The sequence below is a fragment of the Typopeltis vanoorti genome, chromosome 13, assembly GCF_054136105.1.
Source record: "Typopeltis vanoorti isolate ZY-2024b chromosome 13, IOZ_Tvanoo_1.0, whole genome shotgun sequence".
Classification (NCBI taxonomy): Eukaryota; Metazoa; Arthropoda; class Arachnida; order Uropygi; family Thelyphonidae; genus Typopeltis; species Typopeltis vanoorti.
Window position 1 is genome coordinate 74602098 of NC_143561.1, and position 24575 is coordinate 74626672.

Below are 24575 nucleotides of genomic sequence, written 5' to 3' on the forward strand. Positions count from 1 at the left end.
GGCTTCTTATGTTGATAGTACCATTCTTTAACTCTGGTGATGTTAAGTAGGGGTGTGCTTTCAGATTTGTTCCAGTAGCTGACTTTTCGCTGTTCACCACTGGTTCCCTGGCAAATACACCGGGGGGGGGTCCTTGTGTAGCGGGCGACTCCCCAGCTGGCATGAAATTTTTTCATGTTGTACTATCATTTTGTATATTGGTTTAAGCCAGTAAGAATACAATTTGTTCAGCTAAACCCAGATTTCCAACCCATCCTCATTCGTTCAGTATCCAGGTAGATACCCAACAGGGTGCACCACGAGAAGGTGAGGATTGGACATTAGGTCAGAAGCCCTGGTCGGTTCTCTGCATTCCTTTAAAAGCTATGTGAAGGTCTCCTCTCAATTATACAGCTTTGAGTCTTAAGCACCCCTAAACAACATATTTACAAATCTTAATATAAAGAGTGCCCATCCATTGAAAATAAACGGATTATTATCCAAAATCTTTTGTAGTACTCACTTGAAATAGCTGGTACAACAGAACAGAAACAAAGGTTCAAATAAATTGAATCAAGACTGTGTATATGTGGACATTTGCCTGTGTTGGATCCAGCGGTGAATATTCTGGGTGTGCTAGGTATGCAATGGTTTTCCACGAAATATCAGTATCACTTGAAAGTTTATTTTTCACTTGGTTAGACTATAATAAATTTAGTTTAATCCTTTTTCCAAGTGTGAGCAAACAAAGTTTGCGCATTTGCAAGGAGATGTGTTTTGCATTATGGGAGATACTGAGATAGGAGTGGTGTTAGCTTGCTCCACCTTTGCAACGAGTTGCCCGGTGTTGTTACTACCTTACCCCAGTCCTGAAGATACTTTCAGGCACAAACTTTGTTTGCTCACACTTGGATAAAGGATTAAACTAAATTTATTATACTCTAACCAAGTGAAAAATAAACTTTCAACATCTTTCTCTAAATCCAGAGTAATTTATTAAAAAAGGGTGGCACATCATTTGGCAACTCCTATAGGTAGAGATGAACTGCTAATGCTTCTGACTGGTATCTCCACTTGGGCCTGGCTCCCACTGAAGAGACCTCAATAAAGGTCAAAACTAGTCTGGGTTGTGGCCCTTCCCTTAATGCATAATATTAGACATATCTGCAAGGAGATGTGTTTTGCATTATGGGAGATACTGAGATAGGAATGGTGGTAGCTTGCTCCACCTTTGCAAGGAGTGCCCTGGTGTTGTACCACCTTACCCCAGTCCTGAAGATACTTTCAGGCACAAACTTTGTTTGCTCACACTTGGATAAAGGATTAAACTAAATGTATTATAGTCTAACCAAGTGAAAAATAAACTTTCAACATATTTCTCTAAATCCAAAGTAATTTAATAAAAAGGTGGTATACCGTTTGGCAACTCCTAGTGGAGATGACCTTGCTAATGCTTCTGCCTGGTATCTCCACTTGGGCCTAGCTCCCACTAAAGAGACCTCAATAAAGGTAGAAACTAGTCTGGGTAGTGGCCCTTCCCTTAATGCATAACATTTTACATATCTGCAAGGAGATGTGTTTTGCATTATGGGAGATACTGAGATAGGAGTGGTGTTAGCTTGCTCCACCTTTGCAACGAGTTGCCTGTTGTTGTGCTACCTTATCCCAGTCCTGAAGATACTTTCAGGCGCAGACTTTGTTTGCTCACACTTGGATAAAGGATTAAACTAAATTTATTATCAGTATCACTGATATTATATTTTTGCATTTATTCCTGTTAAAGACTCCCCTAATTGTTTGCAGAATTTGTGTGATTGCTAAAATTAAACACAATATATTCTTCATTGCTCTCTTCACGAGGATAATGAAGCATTAGTGCTTCATGAAGAGGCACTTTTTCGATGCATAAACATTGCTTCACATTCACGTTAATAGCGCAGGTCTGCTTTCAAAATGCATATATACACCTTTGAACGCTTTGAAAAGATGTAAAAAGTGCGCAGCAGGTCAAATTCTTAGAATTCTAGTATTTTTAAACCGCTCAGAAGGCAGGGCTGGTTGAGCTCACCTAGCAGCTGCGATTGGTTATTGTATCAACCAATCCAATTGAACGTTGTCACTTGTCATGAGTTGAGCACCTTCTGTATCCGATGGCTGTATTACAAACAGCTGTTATATACATGTATTCTGGAACTGAAAATTTGAAAGTGAATGTTAGGAGGAAAAAACCTAGATGTTTCTCTTGCTTATGCAGTGTAGCATCTGTTGAGGTTGCAAAGTTTTTTTAATGGTATGGAGACATTTTTATTCTAATCTTTGAAAACAACAGACAGTGAAAAATATCTATTCCTTAATAAAAATGAATATTCCGTGTATTATAAGATGTTGATTTACAAAAAAAAACTAGCATATGTGAGATCGATAAGACAGACGATACTAAAAAAAAACAAAAACAAAAACTAATGAATGTAGGATTCCTGAAAGTTGGATAATTCTGATAATGATCAGATGTTATGTACACTGAGTCTTAGTAAACAAAAGAAAATTCTTAGAAAATGGAGTGAAATATACACAAACCAGAGAAATGCACATAACATGGGCAACAAATTTTACGAAATGATTGGCTGCTCCATCAAACCATGTCTATTCCTGCCATACTCTGTCTCCTCGTTAATTTTTTTTTTTTTTTTAATTATGCCATCATAAATTCACTTATTCATGTCTCACCTTTATAGGCTCGTGCTATTTGCTCTACCCAGCAACTTATAGAATACACCTATCACAAATGTTAATTATTAATAATTCGTTTAGCATTAAAGAAAGTATTTCTACTCACACTTATTCTTTCCTTTCATTTCCTATTCTCAGATGTCTTATAAATGATGGTTCACATATTTTCATCTTTGAGTATTTCAAATATACCAACCAAATATAGCATTCGCCTTCATTATTGTGTTGTAATAAATCCTAAAACAAACTGATTTTTTCCCCACTGCAGAAGTATTCAAAGTTATCCTGCAATTAATTGCATTGGACCAATTAATATGAGCCCTGATGCACTATGCATTCTCAAACTTTCATACATTGATAAAAATGCAATCATATGGTCATGTGCGTCCGTGGGGGGTGGTGTGGCAAATGGATACCCCCTGGGATCGAGTAAAAAATTCCACAAATTATAATCGTAAAAGTGATTGAGATATGTAACCTTACACCCTCGACCATGGGATGCTTTTTCTGTCTTAAAATTTTATTATGGATTGGCCTGTTTCGGCCCACAACAGGGTAGCCATATAACATGTTTTATTGCAGCAATAAAGCACATGTTCCTGTTTTTGCTTAATCTTTTTCTGATGTGTGAAAAAAAAGTTCATTACTGTTGTGAACAGCAACCAGTGTTCATTATCCCTTTGTGTCTAGTGAATTACTGAGTGAAGTGTGAATTGCAAATTTATAGTGAAACAGATTTAAACAGAAAAATACATTTTTAAAAGGTGAGTGTATGTAATTTAATATTATTTTACTTGTTAGTTTTATGATTTTTTTGCTTTTAAACTGAAATAATTTATAGATATTATTTCTGGGAAAACTTCCATGTTGCTCCTCGTAAAAAGTATTATTTTTACAGCTATTTTGCCTGCTTTTGTTTAGGAGTGCCCCTTTTTTTAATGTCATTGGCTTTTTACTCAAGAATTTTTAGGCATTGCAGATCTATTTTACAGACAAATATATGTAGCATAATAGAAGAAAATTCGCACATATTTTTCTTAGGTATTGTTGACTGTCTTCTTTCTGCGGTGTTCATACTTCTGTTGTTATGGTGTTGAAAGGGGAGTGGGGGCTTAGGCAATGTGGAGAGAATTATTTGGGGATATTTGAAATAATTTAATTTAGGATTTTGGGATTAATTAATTAGTTGATTTTTAATAAAATATGTCTGTCAATTTTTTATACATATGAAATTGTGCTAAAAACTATTATTTTCGAATACTTTTTTTTCCAAGAATTAAAGATCATTGAAATCAATGTAAAATGAAAAGAATGTATTTATAGCTTACATCAACAAATAATTACATAAAAAATGCCAAAAGCCATTTATTGATGTAATTATTTAATTACATAATTATTATAAAAATTTATTGATGTAATTATTTGTCTCCAAGCTTTGCCCCTCCCAGAAAATTTTCTGCAGACTGCCATGCATACGGTTAAATTGATGTAAAATTTGTAGTGTGCAGGTTGCATAACCCACATGACAGCACACTCAACCAAAATGGGCACACAACTCCACTGGTTGGATCCATAGTCACATTAGAAAGGGGAGCAAGGCTGCAAATACTACAAACGGTCAGTTTGTTCTCTGTGATACCATCATCTACCTGTTCCCTACTTGGATTATAGGCAGATTTTAAGGACAAAAATTAATAACCCAGTGGCAAACATCATGGAATAGAATAACAAACTGCATTAACTTAAGGGTGAAATTAAATTGGCAGTCAGTCTGTGTTAGGTTTGTAGGGGAAGTTGTGGTTGCTGGGCTACAAATAGACATAGTCAAATCTTATTTCTCCGCTCCTTCCTATTAAGGGATGATGACATGGTGTCTACTATATATAGACACATATGTGTCTACTATACACATGTCTACTATGTGAACGAGGCTGCAATATATAGTAGACATATATATGTGGCTCTACCATATGTGTATAGTAGAGCCACACTACTATACACATATGAGTAGTGTGGGTCTGCATTAACTGTCATACATATTTTGACTCCCTCATTATATTAACTTTTCTGAGCTCCAGAATAATTGAACCTACTTTTGCATTAAAAAAACCTCTGTTGAAATGATCTTTAAACATATTTGAATTTTATGAGTTTTGTGAACTCAAGCACTTCTTTGTCTTCCTCTGCTATCTGAAGGAAAATATTTGTACTGATGCACATAACGGAAGTTTTCCAATCAATGCATCACATGGTCTACATCATCCCCAAGAATGGTAAAATTAGTGGGAAGTGAATACTTGACTACATGGCATGAAAATTGCTTGGAACCATCAGGAAAAGAGACTGTTAGAGCAAGCAGCCAATAATGCAGTTCCATTATGGTTTTTTTTTTTTCATATCATATATGATCCACACATGAAAAGCCACAAGACCTATAGCACATTAGTGCCATGTGTGGGCAAAACTAATACAAGAAAGGAGGAATCTGTTCACATTTTGCTTGAACAGCTGAGGGTTGTAATCTTTGGGGAAGGCAGAGTGGGGGAGACTGTTCCAAAGCACAGAAGTAGATGGAATGAAGGAGAATGCAGTGAAGTTGATTTGGTGAGTTTCAAGATGGACTGTAAAAGGGTGTTGGTTACCAGTGACTCTTGTTTTAATGATTTTGGAGGAGAGTGGAGGAATAATAGTGGCCAATTCAGCAGAATACTGTCTGTGAGAGAGGGATTGAAGTTGGGTATGCAAGAGAGGGATAATTAATTAGCCAGACTGTCTTCCTCTGGATCAAATTTTAGAGAGGATTTTGGTGCTCCACCCCAAATATGAGAGCAGTATTCCATGGCCTGGCAGATTTGGACTTTTGTATAGAGTTAGCAGCTGTAAAGGTGTGAAATATTGTCTTGTGCGAAAAAAAAGGTACACCAAGATTTTTGACAGATTCAGAAGCTGTAGTTGAAATGTGGTGGTTGTGCCAAGAATAATAAATTGCACGATAACCATAGTTATTAACTTTAATGAAATGATAGTATGGATATTTCGTACTGAATATAACAGTACAACATCAGTATATAGTAACAAGCAATCAAAGGAAACTGGATTACAAGGTACGTGCAACCGTTGGTGGTTTACCAATTAAAAACGATTGCTGCTTGTTAGAAATTAGTATTAATAAATAACATTATTAAAAACATTAATTATAAAAATATAATTATAATAAAAATATTATTAAAAATATAATTATTGATGAGCAGACTTCGATGAATGTATTTGCCAGTAAAGGTAGGTTTTCGATAAACACTGATTGATAAATTACCAGAGGCTGTGTGAGTAAGGCAGATTTCCAAGAATGGTAAACTACCAGCCTTTTCTTTTTCCATGGTGAACTGAATGTGTGGGTGAAAGCTATTGACCTGTTGTAGGAAAGTGGTAAGTTCATTTTCAGAATGAGGGCCAAATATCAAAGACATCATCAACATAACGAAACAACAGTTTTTAATTGATAAACTTCCACTAGCTGTATGTACTTTGTAATCTGGTTCCTTTGATTGCTTGTTTCTACACACTGATGATGTACTGTTATTTTCAGTACGAAATATCTGCACTTTCATTTCATTAAAGTTAATTACTGTGTAATTTGTTATTTATAGTCATGCCACAGGTACCTTTAAAGATGTGTCAGGAAAGTCGAAGGTACAAGTCAGTCCAAGTAGAGAAATCTGATCATATTTTGGATATCTCAGTATTACTGAAGGTTAAGGGGAGGGCTGCGAGCTCTTTTTTTTTGTGCGAGATCAGACAGGACTGAGTTTTGGTAGCACTGAAGTTTACGAGGTTTTCCTTGCCTCATTGAGATATAGCTAGGATGAGTTCAGGTCACTGGTCATGGTGAGGATTCTAATTATGTAGAAGAATGAGTAGTTCTGCTGAATGTTTCTTAACTACACAAATCTTGATGTGGATAAAATATATCAATTATCTAAAACTGGGGAAGTCAATGTATGTCCATGTTATTTCATTGGAATGTTACTTGTAGTATAATTTTAATGGGCACCTTGCACATATGGCAGTCACATGCATATAGTTGGATGTTAAGGCCTTGAAGTGGTATAGAAAGTTTAAACCTTCTGCATACAATAATATAAGTTCTTGCAGTGTACGTAGTGAAATTAGGAAATCAGGATACTTGAAAATTTTTCAACTGACTCGTAATTTTCTTAAAATTTCTATGCACCAGCAAAAACCGCTAGAAAGGGATGTGCATTACTTGGTGACCAATCTCTCAGATTGAAAGGAAGACACTTTCCAATTATGGTTCTTCCCACACTAAGAAAGAAATATCTCATTAGGTATGGCCATATATGTTCAAACACCAAATTTGAAAGGAAGGAAAGTGGGAGGGAAACGAGCGAGACCAAAATATGTATAACAGATGTTAAGTTGCCCTATGTGTGCACTCGATTTCAAAAAGTATTACAAAATGGCTAAATTTTGAAAGGATGATTGAAGTGATGCAGATGTTCAATATTGTATAAAATTCTGAGCAAAAATTTCACTAAAACAAATAAATTTTCGTATTTTAATTTAAAATAAAAGAAAAATTAAAAATAATTCAGCAAGTAGAGTTTGTCTGATTTCTGTTTTCTCAACAGTGAAAAGGATAATGAGTGCAGTTATTATTTTACAACTCTTAGTAATTTACCAGAGCTTTATGCATCCAGGTATGTTTAATTCAACCCATGATTTGGGTCAGTTAAAGCAGAAAGCTATTGTTGAAATACTAGTAACAATTTCTTATGTAGTGGTGAGTGTTAGATGGAGTCTAATCAAATACATAGTGGAGTGTTGTTACAGCGACAATAAATCAGTTGCTGGTAATGCGTTTGAGTAAATGAGTAATAATTTACTCATTGAGGGATCATCATGGTTAATTATCCAAACATTGATTGGGTTAAACAATAAATTGCACAATAACCAAAGTAATTAACTTTAATTAAATGAAAGTACAAATGTTTCATACTGAAAATAACAGTACATCATCGATGTGTAGAAACAATCAAAGGAATGGAAATAGAAGGTACATACAACAATCGGTGGTTTACCAATTAAAAACTGTTGCTGCATGCTAGAAAATTAATATTAATAAATAATATTGAAATATTATTAACTCTAATAAACTATTATTAGAAACTTTTAGGGGGAAGAGAGAGAGAGAGAGAGAGAGAGACAGACAATCATTCCGATTTGACTGATGTGAAAGGGCTTTACAACTTCCTTTGAAAAGGCGTTCATATTTAAACCTGTTTCTATGGAGAAGACAAGCTTCATCCCACTGGATGAAGTATTTAGTGTCAATACTGTGTTGTGCCAGACCAGACTTTTGAGGGTTCATGTATTCGATATAATATTAATGTTCTTTAATTATTTTTTCCACAGAACAGCCTATTTGCCTGAAGTATGTTAGATTGCATTCACAAGGTATCTGGTAAGCACCAGCTAATGATAGAGGTGACAGTTTGTCTTTTGTAGATAGCAACAGATGAGAAATTTTGTTGATAGGAAAATATGTGGGAATGAGATGATACTTCTTCAAAATTCTACCAATCGGTTCAGAGAGATGCCAGAAATATGGGATTGGAACGCTTGTTGTAAGCTTGAGGGAGAGGGGCACGCCTTATTTGTTCTATTAATTAAAGACTTGATAACGCCAATTTTTTGAGAAGTGTGATGAGCAGACTTTTGATGAATGCATCTGCCAGTAAAGGTAAGTTTTCAATATTTATTTATTTAGCGTATGATGTACAGGTCTCAGGATATTGCATACATATTACATAAAACAGCATTAAAACACTTGTAAAAATCATATTAAAATGATACAATAGATTGAAATGATTAAACATTAAAAAATTAAGAATCAGAGCTTAATCCCCCAGATACACTCCAGGAATGCTGGGGTCATTTTAAAAAGGCCTCTTTAATGCCTGAGAATGAGTAGATAGGTCACTCAAGCACAATGTGATTGATAGTCTGAATCCCACTTCTGCATTCACAGTTTGGAGTATCGGACCAGTTCCATTTATGCAAGAGATGTTTACATCTCCCATGTCCTGTTCTGATCTGATTTAAAGTGGTGCATACATGTCTAGGGAGGTCAAAGCCCTCCAGACGAGATGTTGGATTTGAAATGGGAATTTGAAGATTGGAGGTATATGTAGAAGCCATTACCCTCGCATAGGTAAGTTCTGGTTGTTTATTTGTATTGCACTCCTCCAGGCAGTGCACCTAGATTTTAGTCTTTGTGAGGTATGAAAGGAAACGTCTTGGTGGATAGGCAAGGTACTGTTTCCAGTTATTTTTGTCCATAATTTGCTTTAAAGCCTGGGTCCTGCAAAGCGAGGGAGGGGCTATATTACTGAGTTGGGAGCCAGTAACCAGGAGTAGATCTTAGAGCACCAGGGATTATCCTCATAGTTTGATGTCCAGTTGAATCAAACTGAAGCATGTGCAATGTTCAGTCATATTCTACAGCAGAGTATTGTGCACAATACTCTGCTGTAGAATAAACGAAAGACAGTGCAGTAGTGCTAGTGCACAGTGTGTTGGCATCAGCACCCCAAGAAGTACCAGCAAGTTTATGCATTACGAGCTTTTAATTTTCCAGCTATATTTTCTAGAAGACATTTAAATGTTAAACTTCTGTCTAGGGTAACTCATAAGTATTTTGGATGATTGTTAAATTTCACCTGTTTATTTCTGAAGTTAACTCTTAGGATGTAATTAGCCTGGATATTACTTAAATGAAAGGATGCGACTTCAGTTTTGTTCAGGTTGGGTTGTAATCACCATCGTCTAAATTTTTTATTAAGTTTAGCCAGATCTTCAGTTAAGATATTTCAACTTGTTGGAATGTAGGATGTTGAATTGCAATGCCAATATCGTCAGCATACATGAATCTCTGTGATGTTATCACTAATATATAAGTTAAAAAGCAATGGGGTGAGAACTGACCTCTGAGGTAGGCCATTTTTAATCTTAAAGAATTTACTTTTGGATTCATTGAGAGATACTTGTATCCACCTGTCTACTACAGTATTTGATTAAGTAGGTTAGCTAGTTTGATGATGGGATAGTTTTTAAGAATTTTGAAATGAGACCCTCTCGCCACACTGTGTGTCATAGGTAGCAGAAAGATCCATGAGTACTGTATTGCTTTTCATAGCCATTCTCTATGAATGTTAAGGCCAGTACTTGATCACATTGAAGACCCATGGTGTCAGCACCCCAAGAGCTTCTATCAGGTTTGAAGCCAGCCTGTCCCTGAGGAGTTTTATTATGTATACTCAGAGAAATTCTGTTATATATCTTTCTTTCCAAAAGTTTTAGGCAGATGTTAGCAAGGCGATAGGACGATAATTGTAAGCAATTGTGTGGTCATTGCCAGAAGATGGTAATGGTTTTAGATCTTTTTAAAAATTGGTGGAAGCACACCAGAGTCCAGGATATTATTATACATACCAGTAAGCCAATTTGATAGTTTTTGGACTGCAGTTCTTAATGAATTCAGGGTAGATGTTATAGAGTCCAGCTGCCTTCCCAGTCCTCAATGAGTTAACTACCTGGGTAAGTTCCTGGGAAATGAAAGCCTGAGATAGTGATGATGGTGGAAGATTTGTTTTCGTATTTTTTAGTTTTTGTTTCACATGTTAGCAAGGCGATAGGACGATAATTGTAAGCAATTGTGTGGTCATTGCCAGAAGATGGTAATGGTTTTAGATCTTTTTAAAAATTGGTGGAAGCACACCAGAGTCCAGGATATTATTATACATACCAGTAAGCCAATTTGATAGTTTTTGGACTGCAGTTCTTAATGAATTCAGGGTAGATGTTATAGAGTCCAGCTGCCTTCCCAGTCCTCAATGAGTTAACTACCTGGGTAAGTTCCTGGGAAATGAAAGCCTGAGATAGTGATGATGGTGGAAGATTTGTTTTCGTATTTTTTAGTTTTTGTTTCACTTCTCTCATAGCTACTTTATTTTGAGGATATTTAGTCATTGAAACTATATGCTTTGTGATGTATTTTGGATCAATGGCAAGCAGTTTACCAAAAGTCCTAGTATTAGGGTCAAGCTTCCTAATCAGGGACCAAGATTTTCAGCTGGAATGAGTAAAATTAAAATTGTTCATTGTCTTAATCCATTTGTCTTTACTTTCATTGTCGAGAGACTTCAGTAGCTCAGTGGCTACCTAAGGTTATTATTAGTAGAGAATTCTTTGTACAGTCTTTCACTGTCACTATTCCAGCCTGGAATATAATCTCTCCTAAAACTTCTTAGAATGATTCGTTAGGCAGTAGGCTTTATAAATCTTATAACAGTATCAACCTGTTTCTTAAAAGATTCTCAGTCAGCTTTGAGAAAGTTCCACCTAGGTTTTAATATTGTTCTTATGATTGGAATATTTTGGCCTACTTTATAGATATGTCAATGTTAGCTATTTGGAAAATTGTCTAGTACTTTCCTAGAGATGGGGGATGTAGCTGCCATTATCATCTGCAGTGCAGAAACACAAATCAGGGTTATATCCTCTTTTCCATTTAAAGGAGAGAATGCTCGGTTTATCTTTGGCATCAAAGATCAGATAGAGGTTCTGATTTTCCATCCAGTTCACTAGTAAGGTACCATTTAGGTCATCCTCTCTATATCCCCAAAGGGAGTGATGACTGTTAAAATCTCCCAAGATTATTCTTGGATGTTGCTGGGACAGTACTTGATCAGGCCATTTAACTAAGGGAGGTTTATACACACTGGTTATAGTATAATCAGATATTATAATGGATACACTGTTTTGATTGCTGTTTTGATTCTGGTGTGTAATGGTGAATCCAAGTCTCATCCATAGTAATAAATCAATGCACAAAATCAGTTTTATTCTTGTTAAAATGCTCCAAGCATGGTACCCATCTTGTGCGAAGCTTTTTCATTTGCAATTCTTCATGCAAAATATATTCTACCCCAAGGGTCTTCAATGCATGGCCTGCTGGCCATTTTGAAAAAATAACTACTTAACATTAAAATGCGATTAAATAAAAAGTAATTTCATTGAAGCCTGCAGATCGCTAAGCTGTACTGCAGTATTTAGAATTGTAAGATGCTTTCTAAATTCACAAGGAATGCTGTGCATTTGATACTTTACATAAAATCCTTTAAAAATAAATATTAAATAGACATGCTTCTTCAGCCATCCACCAATGCCAAGCGGTACTTAAGTACTAGTACTAACTTCGCAGGTTAGTACTAGCTAGTAGGCTGAAGCAGTAGTTCATTCGAGTGTGCTGTCTAGTGCCTTCCAGATACATCTTGAAGTTTCTTGATACTTCGTTATTATCATATAAATACAAGAGGATCTCATCCACAGTCAGTCGTGAACAGTGCGATATTCGTGTATAAGTGCACACAGGTTCGTCTTGTCAGCCATAACCTATTGTGGTTTTATATTGCCAGACTGTGAGACATATTTAGTGGATAATAACCATTACACAGCCATTTTTTAGGTTCACCTTCCATCACTATGACGTCTAAGAGTAAAAAGGGTAAATCAACTGATTCTTGTCTGGTTTTTAATGTAAAGTGGACCAATTTGTACTTTTTTGTGCCGATCGATGATAAGCCAATGTGTTTAATTTGTCATGAGTCAGTATCAAAAGAATACAATATAAAATGACACTATGAGACAAAGCATGCGTCCATTTTCGATCACCTTCAAGGGCAGCTTTGTGTGGATAAAGTGAACAGTCTCCAAATTGATTTAAACTGCCAGCAGAGTACGTTTTAAAAAGGCAGAGGGAAGAGAGCAAAGGTGCGTCGAAGTTATGTAATAGCTGAAAAAATTGCTCAAAAATCAAAAGTCTTCTTGGACGCTGAGTTTGTGAAAGAGTGTCTCATCGCTGCTGGGGATATTTTGTGCCCAAATAATAAGGAAGTGTTTAAAAAACCAAGTTTGTCTGGGGTAACTGTAGCACAACATGTCAAAGAACTTGCCGATGACGTTGAAGGAACTTTAAAAAATGGTCGTCCGAATTTATGTCATATTCGCTTGCTTTAGATGAGAGCACGAATGTGAAGGATACAGCACAACTGGCTATCTTTGTCCATGGCATTGATCAACAATTCAATGTGACAGAAGAACTGCTAGCACTTGTACCTATGAAGGGAACGACAAAAGGCACTGATATTCTTGAAGCCCTCCCCCCCAAGAAAACGCTCCAGCGTTTCGACCTCAGCTTAACTGAGGGTGTGGTAACTGATGGTGCCCCTGCTATGGTGGGAAAGAATGAAGGGTTTGTTGCACTGCAGAAAGAACCTGAACTAGAAGGAAAAGATTTCATGCATTACCACTGTTTAATTCACCAGGGTAATTTGTGCTCGAAAACTATTGGATTTGAGAATGTCATGAAAGTTATTGTGACTCGTCAACATTATTAGGGCAAGAGGATTGAATCATCATCAACTCCAAGGGTTTTTGACCCAAGACTGCGAAGCAGATCATGGCAGTGTGGTTTATTATAGTGATGTGGTTGAGCAGAGGGAAGGTTCTTAAGAGTCTTTGACTTAAGGAGCGAAATACAGCAGTTCATACAAACCAAGGAGAATCCCATTGCAGAATTTAATGATCCGAAGTGGATGACAGACTTTGCCTTTGTGACCGACATCTCGTTGCATATGAATGACCTAAATATGCTGCTACAATCCAGAGATCAACAGGTGCACACTCTGTTTGATCACATCAAAGCTTTTGTGGCCAAGCTCAAACTTTGGGAGGCACAACTCACAAAAAAAGACTTAACTCATTTTCAGCTTCTCGCTGAGTCCAACTGTTCGTCTCTTGATGAATACGCTACAAAATTAGCCGTGTTGCAAAGTGAGTTCAAAGAGAGATTTAGTGATTTTCGTAACCAACAGTCTTCTTTAGATTTATTTTCAATGCCATTCAGTGTCAATGCTGCTGAAATGCTAGACTCAGTACAAATTGAGCTGCTTGAACTCCAAAATAACTTCTTTGAGAGAAAAATTATTCAATGTGCCGTTGCTTACATTTTACAAAGACTACATTTCTGAGGATGCATTCCCTAATCTTTGCTGGCATGCTTTGAAGATGTGTGCTTTGTTAGGAAGCACATACTTATGTGAGCAGTTCTTCTCCAGAATGAAGCATGTGAAGTCCAAGACAAGAACTCGGATTACAGACCAACATCTCGAGAATACTCTGCGCATGGTGACTTCCAACATTGATGCCAACATCGACAAGCTAGTCAAGGAAAAACATTGCCAAGTTGCCCATTGATATTGTAAAAAATTAATGTTTTCTTCATTAAATTATCTTTTTTCAAGTATTGATTGTATTTACTTAGCATGAATCCGACTCCTACCTACACTCTTAAAGCTGAGTTTGTTTATTTTTATAGGATTTTATATCAAGTATCAAATACACAGCGTTCCTTGTGAATCTGGAAAGCATCTTACAATTCTAAATACCGCAGTATAGCTGGCTTCGTTGAAAATTTTAATGCGGTCCACACTGTCTGAAAAGTTGAAGACTCCTGTCCTACACATTCTTTTGAAATGCCTATAGTTTCAGCAATTTTGCGCACTTTGACTCGCTGGTCATCCAATAGCATATCGTGCACTTGATCAATGATTTCTGGTGTTGTTACACTTTTTGGACGTCCTTCACGTAGATCATCTTTAAGCCTGATATGGCTATGTTTAAACTCGGCAGCCCATTTCTTAATTGTCAAAAATGAAGGAGAGTGTGCCCATAAACTTTTATGAACTTCAAATGAATTTCTTTTGGTGTTTAAACCTTCTTTTAAAAAGAATTTTTATAACCGCACAATACTCAATTTTATCCATTTCAAGGTATACTGACAATTCTTTTGCTTCCGACAGCTGTATAAAATAAACTACTTGATAGAATGATGTTGCAGTTTCACATAGATGCTTATGACAGATGTACAACTTAAAAAAAAAAAAAAAAAATTGTGCAGTTAGCGTTGCCATCTATGGTCGAGACTAAGACCTTTTCAGACCATCCTCGTACTAATGATCACATTATGTCTATATATTTTCCCTCTCATTAATAAGTCTAGATCGTCCTTAGTGTGAGTTTCCTGTATTACAACTACATCTATTTGATGGTAGTTCAGGATCTTTGTAAGAACTTCACATTTAGCCCTACTCATATCTTCTATATTTGATTCTATATCAGGGTTCAGCTGGAAAAACAAGATCTATAGACAAGTTGAAGGTACTGCCATGGGTAGCTCTCTGTCTCGTCTCATCTTCCTTTTACCCTCTTTTACCTTGCGGTGTCTAGGGTTTATTAATCATCTTATCTCAAACCTTTTCCAGGATAAGGTGGTCAGCCCTATGCCCTATGTTGTTCTCAAGACTGGTTTGCCTGATTTGCAGGATCAAAAACAACCCCAGGATAAACGAGAAAAAACCCTACTGTCCGCACCCAAGACCGGCTAACTTGGCTATGGTGAGGAAGATCCTTCAGCTCCTCACGTCACCGACGGAATCGATCCTAGGACACTCCTTCCCCATGCATATGGTTCAAAAATAGTTTGCCAAAGGCAGAGGCAGAGGGTCTTCCACACGGTTAGCCTAGTGGCTGTGTGCTTTGCAAAATTTCTCATCTGTTGCCATCTACAAAAGACAAACTGTCACCTCTATCATATTAATGTTCTGTGGAAAAAATAATTAAAGAACATTAATATATAGAGGTGACAGTTATCCAGTGGAATGAAGCTTGTCTTCTCCATAGAAACAGGTTTAAATATGAATGCCTTTTCAAAGGAAGTTGTAAAGCCCTTTCACATCAGCCAAATCGGAATGATTGTCTCTCTCTCCCCCAAAAGTTTGGCAGATTCTTATCTTATGTGACCATCAAAAATAGTTTTTAATAATATTTTAATATTATTTATTAATATTAATTTCTAGTATGCAGCAACAGTTTTTAATTGGTAAACCACCGATTGTTGTATGTATCTTGTATTTCCATTCCTTTGATTGTTTCTACACGTTGATGTACTGTTATTTTCAGAAAGAAATATCTGTACTTTCATTTAATTGATTACTGTGGTCATCTTGTAATTGTTTATAGTAATGTCACAGGTACCCTTTAAAGATTAAATTGATTGGGTTAGTGAAATCTAATGAGAAGAATGAAACCAAATTTATTGATCTGGTATGAGAAGGAGCGCAAGCTCCAACAGTATTAGATCATATTATACTGTCAGAGAGGGTTTTGATTAAAGAAGTGATGTTCTTGTTCTGGTTGCACAGTGAACATAAGTTACTGAGCTGGGAAGCAGCTAAGGATATTGATGTTCCAGAAAGGTTACATGCTGAACTAGTTGAGAATAGTTCAGTCCAGGAGAAGTCAGTGACCAGTGGTGTATCACAGCGCTCAGTACTTGGTCCTCTGTTGTTTAGTTTATATATCATTGATATAGGAAATAATCGGACAGGAAATATTCAGTTGTTTGCTAATAATGTTAAACTTGTTAGAGCAATAGTAAATGAAGGTGATGCAGAGATTCTGCGGGAAGACTTAAACAGACTAGCAGTATGGTCAAAGGTAAATGGCTGTCAGTTTAATGTGGCTAAGTGCAAGATGATTCACTTTTGGAAGAGATCACAAGCTGTGTACTGTATTGATGGAACTGAACTGCAGGAAACTATTGAAGCCTGGGAATTCAGGATGATTGTGGATGGAGTTGAAGTTTAGAGGGCATATTGCAAAGGTAACCAAAACAGCACATCAGATTACATGGTTGTCGAAGAACACACTAACAATCATGAATTATTAAGAGAGGTTATTGTTCTCCTATACAAGATCTAATATGGCCACATCTGGACTCCTAGATTCAACAGGGATGAAGTAGTAGAGAGGATCCAAAGGTAAGTGGCTGGTCTGTGGAATGCTGCCTATTAGAATAGATTGACAGTCTGTAAGTTTCAAAAATTACCTGATAGGTAAAAAAAAAAGAGGAGACATGATAGAAGCATTTAAATTATTAAAGGGGTTATTAGATATGTGAAGAGCCAAAGGCTTCACATATCTATTGACTTAAACAAGTTATATGTCGCCGAATTGAAGCCTTTGGCTCTTCACATATCTAATAATTTATTAGAGCACCTCACGGCAACACTCGTAGAAGGGGTACAAGTTCTGTTCGCTACAAACTTGATATTAACTAGGTCTGGCTACTCACTGATGAGACCTCAATAAAGGTCGAAACCGGTCTGGGTAGTGACCTTCTCTCATAATGTGAACAAAAATACAGTTCCTAGGAGCTAAGTTCACATTATGGGCAAATATCAAGAATAGTGATCGGAGCTTGCTCCACTTCTACCACGAGTTGCCCCAGCTTGCACTACCCTTTGGGATCAGTGCTGCAGTATCCAGGTATTTGCTTACGCTTGGAATCGCCGAACTTTATATAGTTTCTACTATATTCGGCATGAAACTCTTTGAGTTTCTTATTCGGCTAAGAAACTATATGGGATGTAATATCCCTTGACTTAAACAACTTATTAAAGGGGTTTTATAGAATTGACTGTGGAGACTTTTTTTTTTTTTTTCAGGTTCATGGCAAGTAGGGAGAGAACAAAGGGTCTCCAGTGGAAGTTGTGTAAGAGTGAGGTAAGCAAGGATGTTAGGATTATGTTTTTTGCTTGGAAGGTGGTGAATGGGTTGCCAGAGGTGCTTGTGGGTGCTTAATCAGTGAATGAGTTCAAGGAGTGTTGTGTGAATAATGGATCTCCACAATAAGTCTTCTGACTCCATGGAGATACCTCTATAATAATAATAGCTACAAAGCTGGAAATTATGACTGAGGTGGATACCAGATTCTGTCCCTTGATATTGGTTACTAGATTTGAAAGATAATCAGGAGTTGCATAGTAAACATTTAAAAAATCTTAAAATTATACATTACCAGAATGTAAAGTTCAGAGAATCAATTAGAGTAGGAGTGAAACGGATGGTATACTCTTAAGCATGAGATTCTTAAGAAAATGTGGAAAGAATATCATGTGCATGATGCAACCTATAAAAATTAGAAGGCATATGCCAGAAGTTACCAGAAAGCTAAATTTGAGTATGATAAGAAACTAGCTTTGCAAGTTTAGAGACATCCCAAAAGAATTTCAATCATTATGCTTCAAGTAAAATAAAGAATGAGCAAATGAATGTGAAAGAATGACTACTGAATGTGAATGGTTTGCGGGTGACAGATATAGAGGAGATTTATTCAGCTAACGAATAAGCTCTCTCACTCTGGTGTATGCCAGAGAGCTTAGTGCTACCTCTTCACTGCATGAAGTGGAGCTGTTGCATAAACTGAATGAGAATTTGGCAGTAGGGACTGATGGGGTATCAGCAAGGATGATATCCCATTATTCCCTATTAATAAAAGATAATAAAAGGGATTTTCAGCTGAAGTAGTGAAACGATGATGCTGTATAACTTGAATCTCAGAACAGGGAGTATGGGTCGATAATCCCATTGCACAAAGTTGTACAAAGACTGATATATTTTTAACTATCAATCTATCCATATCTCTGGAGTTGATGGTGAACATTTTGGAAAAGTTTGTAAGGGCTTGCATACAGAAATTGGTTAGCACAGGATAGGTTTATTAAAGGAAAGTCATGTTTTGAGCAATTTGCTCATGTTTTATGTTACATTTGAGTTACACAAGCAGAATGGGTATACTGATATTTTCGGACTTTGCTAAGGCTTTTGTCAGGATACTGCATGGAAGGCTGTTGCATATGTTGGAGGATATGGGACTGAGTTATAACCTATTGGCATGGTAAGCATATTGCTGACGACCAAATCAAAAAGTGGAGTACTGGGATCATTTCTTGGTCTATTGTTATTCCGTCTTTACATTAATGGCACTAGGAAGGATATGATTGGTGACAACTGTTTGCTGATATGCAATGATAAGCAGTTTAATCTCGAATATAATTGATATACAGTGCTTGCAAAATGATTTGAACAAGTTAAAACTGTGGGCATATGAAAATGGCCATCTGTTCTTTCTAAGTAAATGTAAAGTTATGCACTTTAATGCAATGAAATATTCAGAGAATAATTGCAATGCTGAAATGAACATGGATAAAGATAAGGAAATCATTTTGCCTCTTTACCCAAGCCTCAATACAATTCCACCTACACTATTGTGTTGCAGATCTGGTCTATTTTCTGAAGTGATACAGTGGAGAGATGGAAGGAACCATGCTAAATATGCCATTATTGTGGAATGTCGATTACCAGGACAGATTGAGAATGTGTGAACTGCAAATACTAGCAGACGGGAGAAAAAAAGGTGATGTTGATAGAAATCTACAAACTTCTGAAAGGGTCATATAGGTTAACATCAGATGGAATTTTTAATTTTATGGGGAGAGGGGCATCCATTGTTGTGAGCAAATGCAGCAAAAAAGATGCATAGATGCTTTTCTCATAGAGTGGCATGGTTGGAATGGATTGCCTTTGATGGTGGTAAATGTAAGTAGTATGAATGATACACTAATAAAAATAAAATACTCAGTGTTTGTAAATTTTTTAATATATATATATATTATTATTATATATATTATAATATATAATATATATATATTATATATATATATATATAATGTACTATTTTTATACATTAGATGCAGTTTTAATTTATTTACTTAGTGATATCTGCCAAGTTTTTTCTCTTAGCCATGGTGCATTGTAGCTATAGATTGCAGTGTGCCACAAGAAAAATGAAGCAGCATTTAAAGAAAGCATTATTAGATTGTATATCCAGAGTCAGAAAAATAAATTGGTGAATGTTAAATGGATGAATATCATTATTAAACTGGATTTGAAAAAAAATATAAAAATAAAAAATGACTGTATATAAGAAAAGGTGATCAAGCATATCACCAACTCGATGACAGATTCATATTATTAGTAAAAATTGCCAAACTGGTCAAAGGAAATCCCAAAAGAGTTCTTTTGCAGTGGTAAGTGAAGAAGGAACAATTATGGAATGATAATATAAATGGATTCTGATAGGGAATGACAGGAGCAGAAGAAATAATTGTATTACTGAGTGATCATTCTGTATCATCCAGGTGGAGTTAATAATGTGACTGATGTAACAAAGATGATTTGAGAATAATATGGATGAACTGGAGGTGTTTAGAATAGTAAGAAAATCACTGGCAGGCACAGTGGGAAAATTTTTAAACATGATTAAGCAGTAAATATTATTATTGCATGGGGTCCCATTGGACTCCTCCATGGAGTCATATGGGAGATTCAGACTATCTACACAATATCTATTGTACCTCTCCTTGAAACCATTAACAGACAAAGCACTCACAGCTGATTCAGCCAACCAATTTCATTTATTCACCCCTCTCCAAGCAAAAATTCTAGTTCTCATGTCCTTGCTAACTGCACTCTTACCCAACATCCAGGGATGCCCTCTTGTTCTGCTACCCCACAAGTCAAGTACTAAAACATTTCCCCTGCATCCAGCCTAATAAATCCTTTAAGTAACTTAAATATTTCTTTCACATCTTCCCCTTTTTTGCTTTTCAACCATTCCTTATTTTGCAATCCACAAACCCTCAATCTGCCCTCATAAGAATCATTCCACAGACCTCTCACCATCTTGGTCGCTTGCCTCTGGATTTTATCCACCATTTCTTTATTTCCAAGAAAGTCAGATGGCCAGACCTAATCATCCAGATGTGGTCATGTCAAAGATTTTAAAGAGGAATAACTCCCTTATCTCTGCTTGTTAGTGTTTTTCTAACCAAATACTACTGTGAGCTACCCTGACTACTTTAGCAACATGCCCTCTAAACTTCAACTCTATCTAAAACTACCCCAAATTCTTGGGGTAGTAGCAAATAGACATCCATTATGTTTTGCTCATATTGTCAGCTGGTCTAAATCATCCTGCTGGTCTGTACATCACCTTGATTAACTATTACTCTACCCAACTTTATATCATCAGCAAACAACTGGATATCTCCCTTCAAATTATTTCCTATATCATTTATTTACAAATTAAACAGCACTGGGCCAAGTCAAAGCCTTGTAGTGCACCACAAGTCACTTGCCTTCTCCTGAATTCACTTATACTCCTCCATATACTACTTTTTGGTATCTGTCCATCAGACACTCTTTTATCCATATCACCAGTTTCATATCCATCCCCATTTGTTGTAGTTTGTATAATAGAGTTCCATGTGGTATTCTGTCAGACATCTTTGTAAAATCTAGCAGTATCATCATGTAACCATTCCCTTTATCTAACTCAGCTGTCACTATTATAAAGAGTTAGTAGATTACTAAGGCGTGGCTGACCCTTCACAAAATGATGCTGTCCCTCAGAGTATTGGCTATAGCTCTAATCATCGTTTTATATTTGTATCAGTAGAAGCAGATTTTTTTTAGTCCTCTCCACCCCAATAGGTGATACCATATGGCAATGAGAAATTTGCCTATGAAGTAGTATAAGCATCTTAAGAATGCTGCATTTACAAATTTTTTAACATAATATATTCTGTTAATTACCAATCTCAACTTATTTGTTAAATGTGATGTGGGAGTTCCATTTCAGATTGCTATCTATGTGGAGATTCAAATACTTGACTGATTTTTGGCTGAGCTACAGTTATAATTTTGGATATCATTACATTTTGTTTCATGCCATTTTATGATTATATCTGTTAACATGAAGTACATATATCTCATTTTTATCAGTATTAATTTTAAGACCATGGTTGCTAAACCACTTATTTAGTTTCAACATATCATGGGTAATCTGATTTTCAAGATCCTCAAGGGTTGTTTCAGTATATACTAATGCCATATCATCAGCGAACATTATCATTTTGCCAAAAAATTTGTATTTACACAGATCATATATTAAAAATAGGATGGGTCCTAGCACTGAACCTTGCAGGACTCGGGTTTTTTTTTTTTTTTTTTTTTTTTTTGTGCTGTTATATGTGCCAGAGCTGGTATATTATTTTCTATTATTCAGATAGGATTTGTACCAGTATTGTATCTGGATCTAAAGCTGTATTGATTAGATGTGTATTTAGATAGCTATTTAATCATTTTTTATTAGGATTTCAATAACCTTGGAGATTGTGGATAGTATAGATATTGGTTTGTAATTTTTGATTTAATTTCTGTTACCTCCTTTAAATAGCAGAATAACTAAAGCAATCTTTACGTGTTCTATAAATTTGCCATGTTCAAAAGATTTATTAATAATATATGTAAAGAACTTTAAGGTTTTTTTAATGTTTTAAAGTTTAATGATAATATTTAGTTTTTCAACATTTATATGGTCACATCTCATATTTTAATCTGATTACTACACTCTTTACCTCATCTTTATTTACTATGTATCGATACATGGAATTCTTAATTCATGGAAGGTGACTCTACTTGATCCTCTTTGTAGTATCAAAACACACCTACCATAGTTTGTAAAATTGTTGTTCATTTTGTTTAAGTAAATTAGTGACATCGTTGCAATCTGGGGATTCACGTATTTTCTGCTTTGTATTACCAATTACCATGTTAACCAACCCCCATTCTTTACTTTTATCATTCATACAAGAAAGTAATTTCATTGAGAGATAATGTTCTTTTGTCTGCTTTATTTTTTCCTTTGTGTTTAGCAAAATTTTTATAATCGTGTTCAAACATTAGATTGTAGGGATTCTTCCTATGCTTATAATTGAGCTTTTCTTTCATCCTTATGATATTTTTTAGTTCATCTGTTATCCAGCATGTGTGAACATCTGTTTTCACATTGACTCTTTTGTGATATTGTGATTTGCTGACTGCATTTAATCACTTTGAAAAATTCTGCATATAACTTATTTAAATATTGATAGATATAAACCTAGAAAATAAGGGGATAAACATCCTTTGTTGTTTTAAAGCCAGTAAGCGAAACTAAAGATCGAAAACTACGATCTATAAGTTTCATGCCAAAAAACTATCAGCGAAGGCAATTTGAAGTAAAGGTGGAGCAAGCTCCCTCACTATTCTTGATATTTTCTCATAATGTAAAACACAGCTCCTAGGAGATGTAATACTGTCATTACATTATGAGGAGAGGTCACTATCCACACCGGTTTCAACCTTTTTTGAGGTGTCATCAGTGAGTTGGTAGATCTGGAAGATATCAAAGCTTAGTGAAAAGAACTTGCATACCTTCACTATACGAATGCCATAAAGGTGTAATTATATTTTAGTTAAGATAAAAATCCAAATGGCTAGTTTTCTGGCACCTTAATATAGAAAATAAGGGGATAAACATCCTTTGTTGTTTTATAGCCATTACACCTTTATGGCATTCGTATAGTGAAGGTATGTAAGTTCTTTTCACTAAGCTTTGATATCTTCCAGGTCTACCTACTCACTGATGAGACCTCAAAAAAGGTTGAAACCGGTCTGGGTAGTGACCTCTCCTCATAATGTAATGACAGTATTACATCTCCTAGGAGCTGTGTTTTACATTACGAGAAAATATCAAGAATAGTGAGGGAGCTTGCTCCACCTTTACTTCAAATTGCCTTCGCTGATAGTTTTTTGGCATGAAACTTAGAGATTGTAGTTATCGATCTTTAGTTTCGCTTACTGGCTATAAAACAACAAAGGATGTTTATCCCCTTATTTTCTATATTAAGGTGTCAGAAAACTAGCCATTTGGCTTTTTATCTTAACTAAGATATAAACCTATTAGACATGAAAAACTTTCATATCTGATATGAAAGTAATAGATTCATTACATAGCGTGTGTGCGATTCATTATATATGTGTGCGATTGTACAATATTAAATGTTAAGAATTGACATAAAATTAGTAGTGCTTTATTACTTGGTGTATATTTTTATTTATTTATTTTTTTTATTCACTGCTGTGTATCAGATTGTGTTTTAATATTTTACACAGAAACATTGAATTTATTATATATAATATAATTTGTCAAAAAAATAAATGCTGTTGAATAAATTTCACCAAACTCATATGTGTGAGTGCCTCCCATATGCACACCCTTTGGACATTATTATGATGTGGAGTAGTGTTATTTCACAAGAAATTTCTTTTAGTGTATTTGTAGTTGATTAATTTTATAATTTACTTATAGCTGTATGTGCTGTTTATTTATCAAATTTTGAAATTTTGGTGAACTTTACTAACATCATATTTGACTTTTTATGAATCACTATTTCTATTACTTTAGTGGATAGTGATAGTAAATGAATACTAGGCTCTTTTGATTCTTTTGAATTACAGAATCATTTCGACCTCCAATATTTAGAACAGGTCCAGATAAGGATGGTTTCAGTTTAGGCAGATATGCCAACTTTATAGAAATATTTGGAGATGATAAATATAAGTGGCTACTTCCATTTTACACAAGGTAAGTAGATTTAACTGATTGTATAATTTAAAATACAGATGGAATTTATCATGTACCATTTTTAGTGAATAATCAGATAGTATCAATTTACATATACCTCAAGCATATAAATCAGTTTATATTTTTTTTAAATGTTATTACTACCAGAAACGCTCATGCAGAAAAGCTGCATTCCACTCATGCCATCTGTCATACACTCTCTTGAATTTATTCACACTGACTGCACTCACCACCTCCCAAAGCAATAATGTACCTCTATGAGAGAGAAATCTAGGTCTTACTCCTTTATTTTCTGCATTCATTCTCAACTTAAGGGATGCTTTCTCTTCCTCTCCCACTCTCCATAAAATTA

At 35.5% G+C, this 24575-nt stretch overlaps 1 protein-coding gene across 5 annotated transcripts in view; it reads left to right on the forward strand.

Annotated features, from left to right (window-relative positions):
• LOC150100287 (palmitoyltransferase ZDHHC2) overlaps positions 1–24575 on the forward strand; it is a 353926-nt gene that overhangs the window by 173767 nt on the left and 155584 nt on the right. For all 5 annotated transcript variants that reach the window (XM_090402380.1, XM_090402379.1, XM_090402381.1 and 2 more), the window contains exon 9: positions 24097–24223. In XM_090402380.1, the coding sequence (XP_090258506.1) occupies positions 24097–24223 (127 nt within the window). The remainder of the gene's footprint in view (positions 1–24096; positions 24224–24575) is intronic.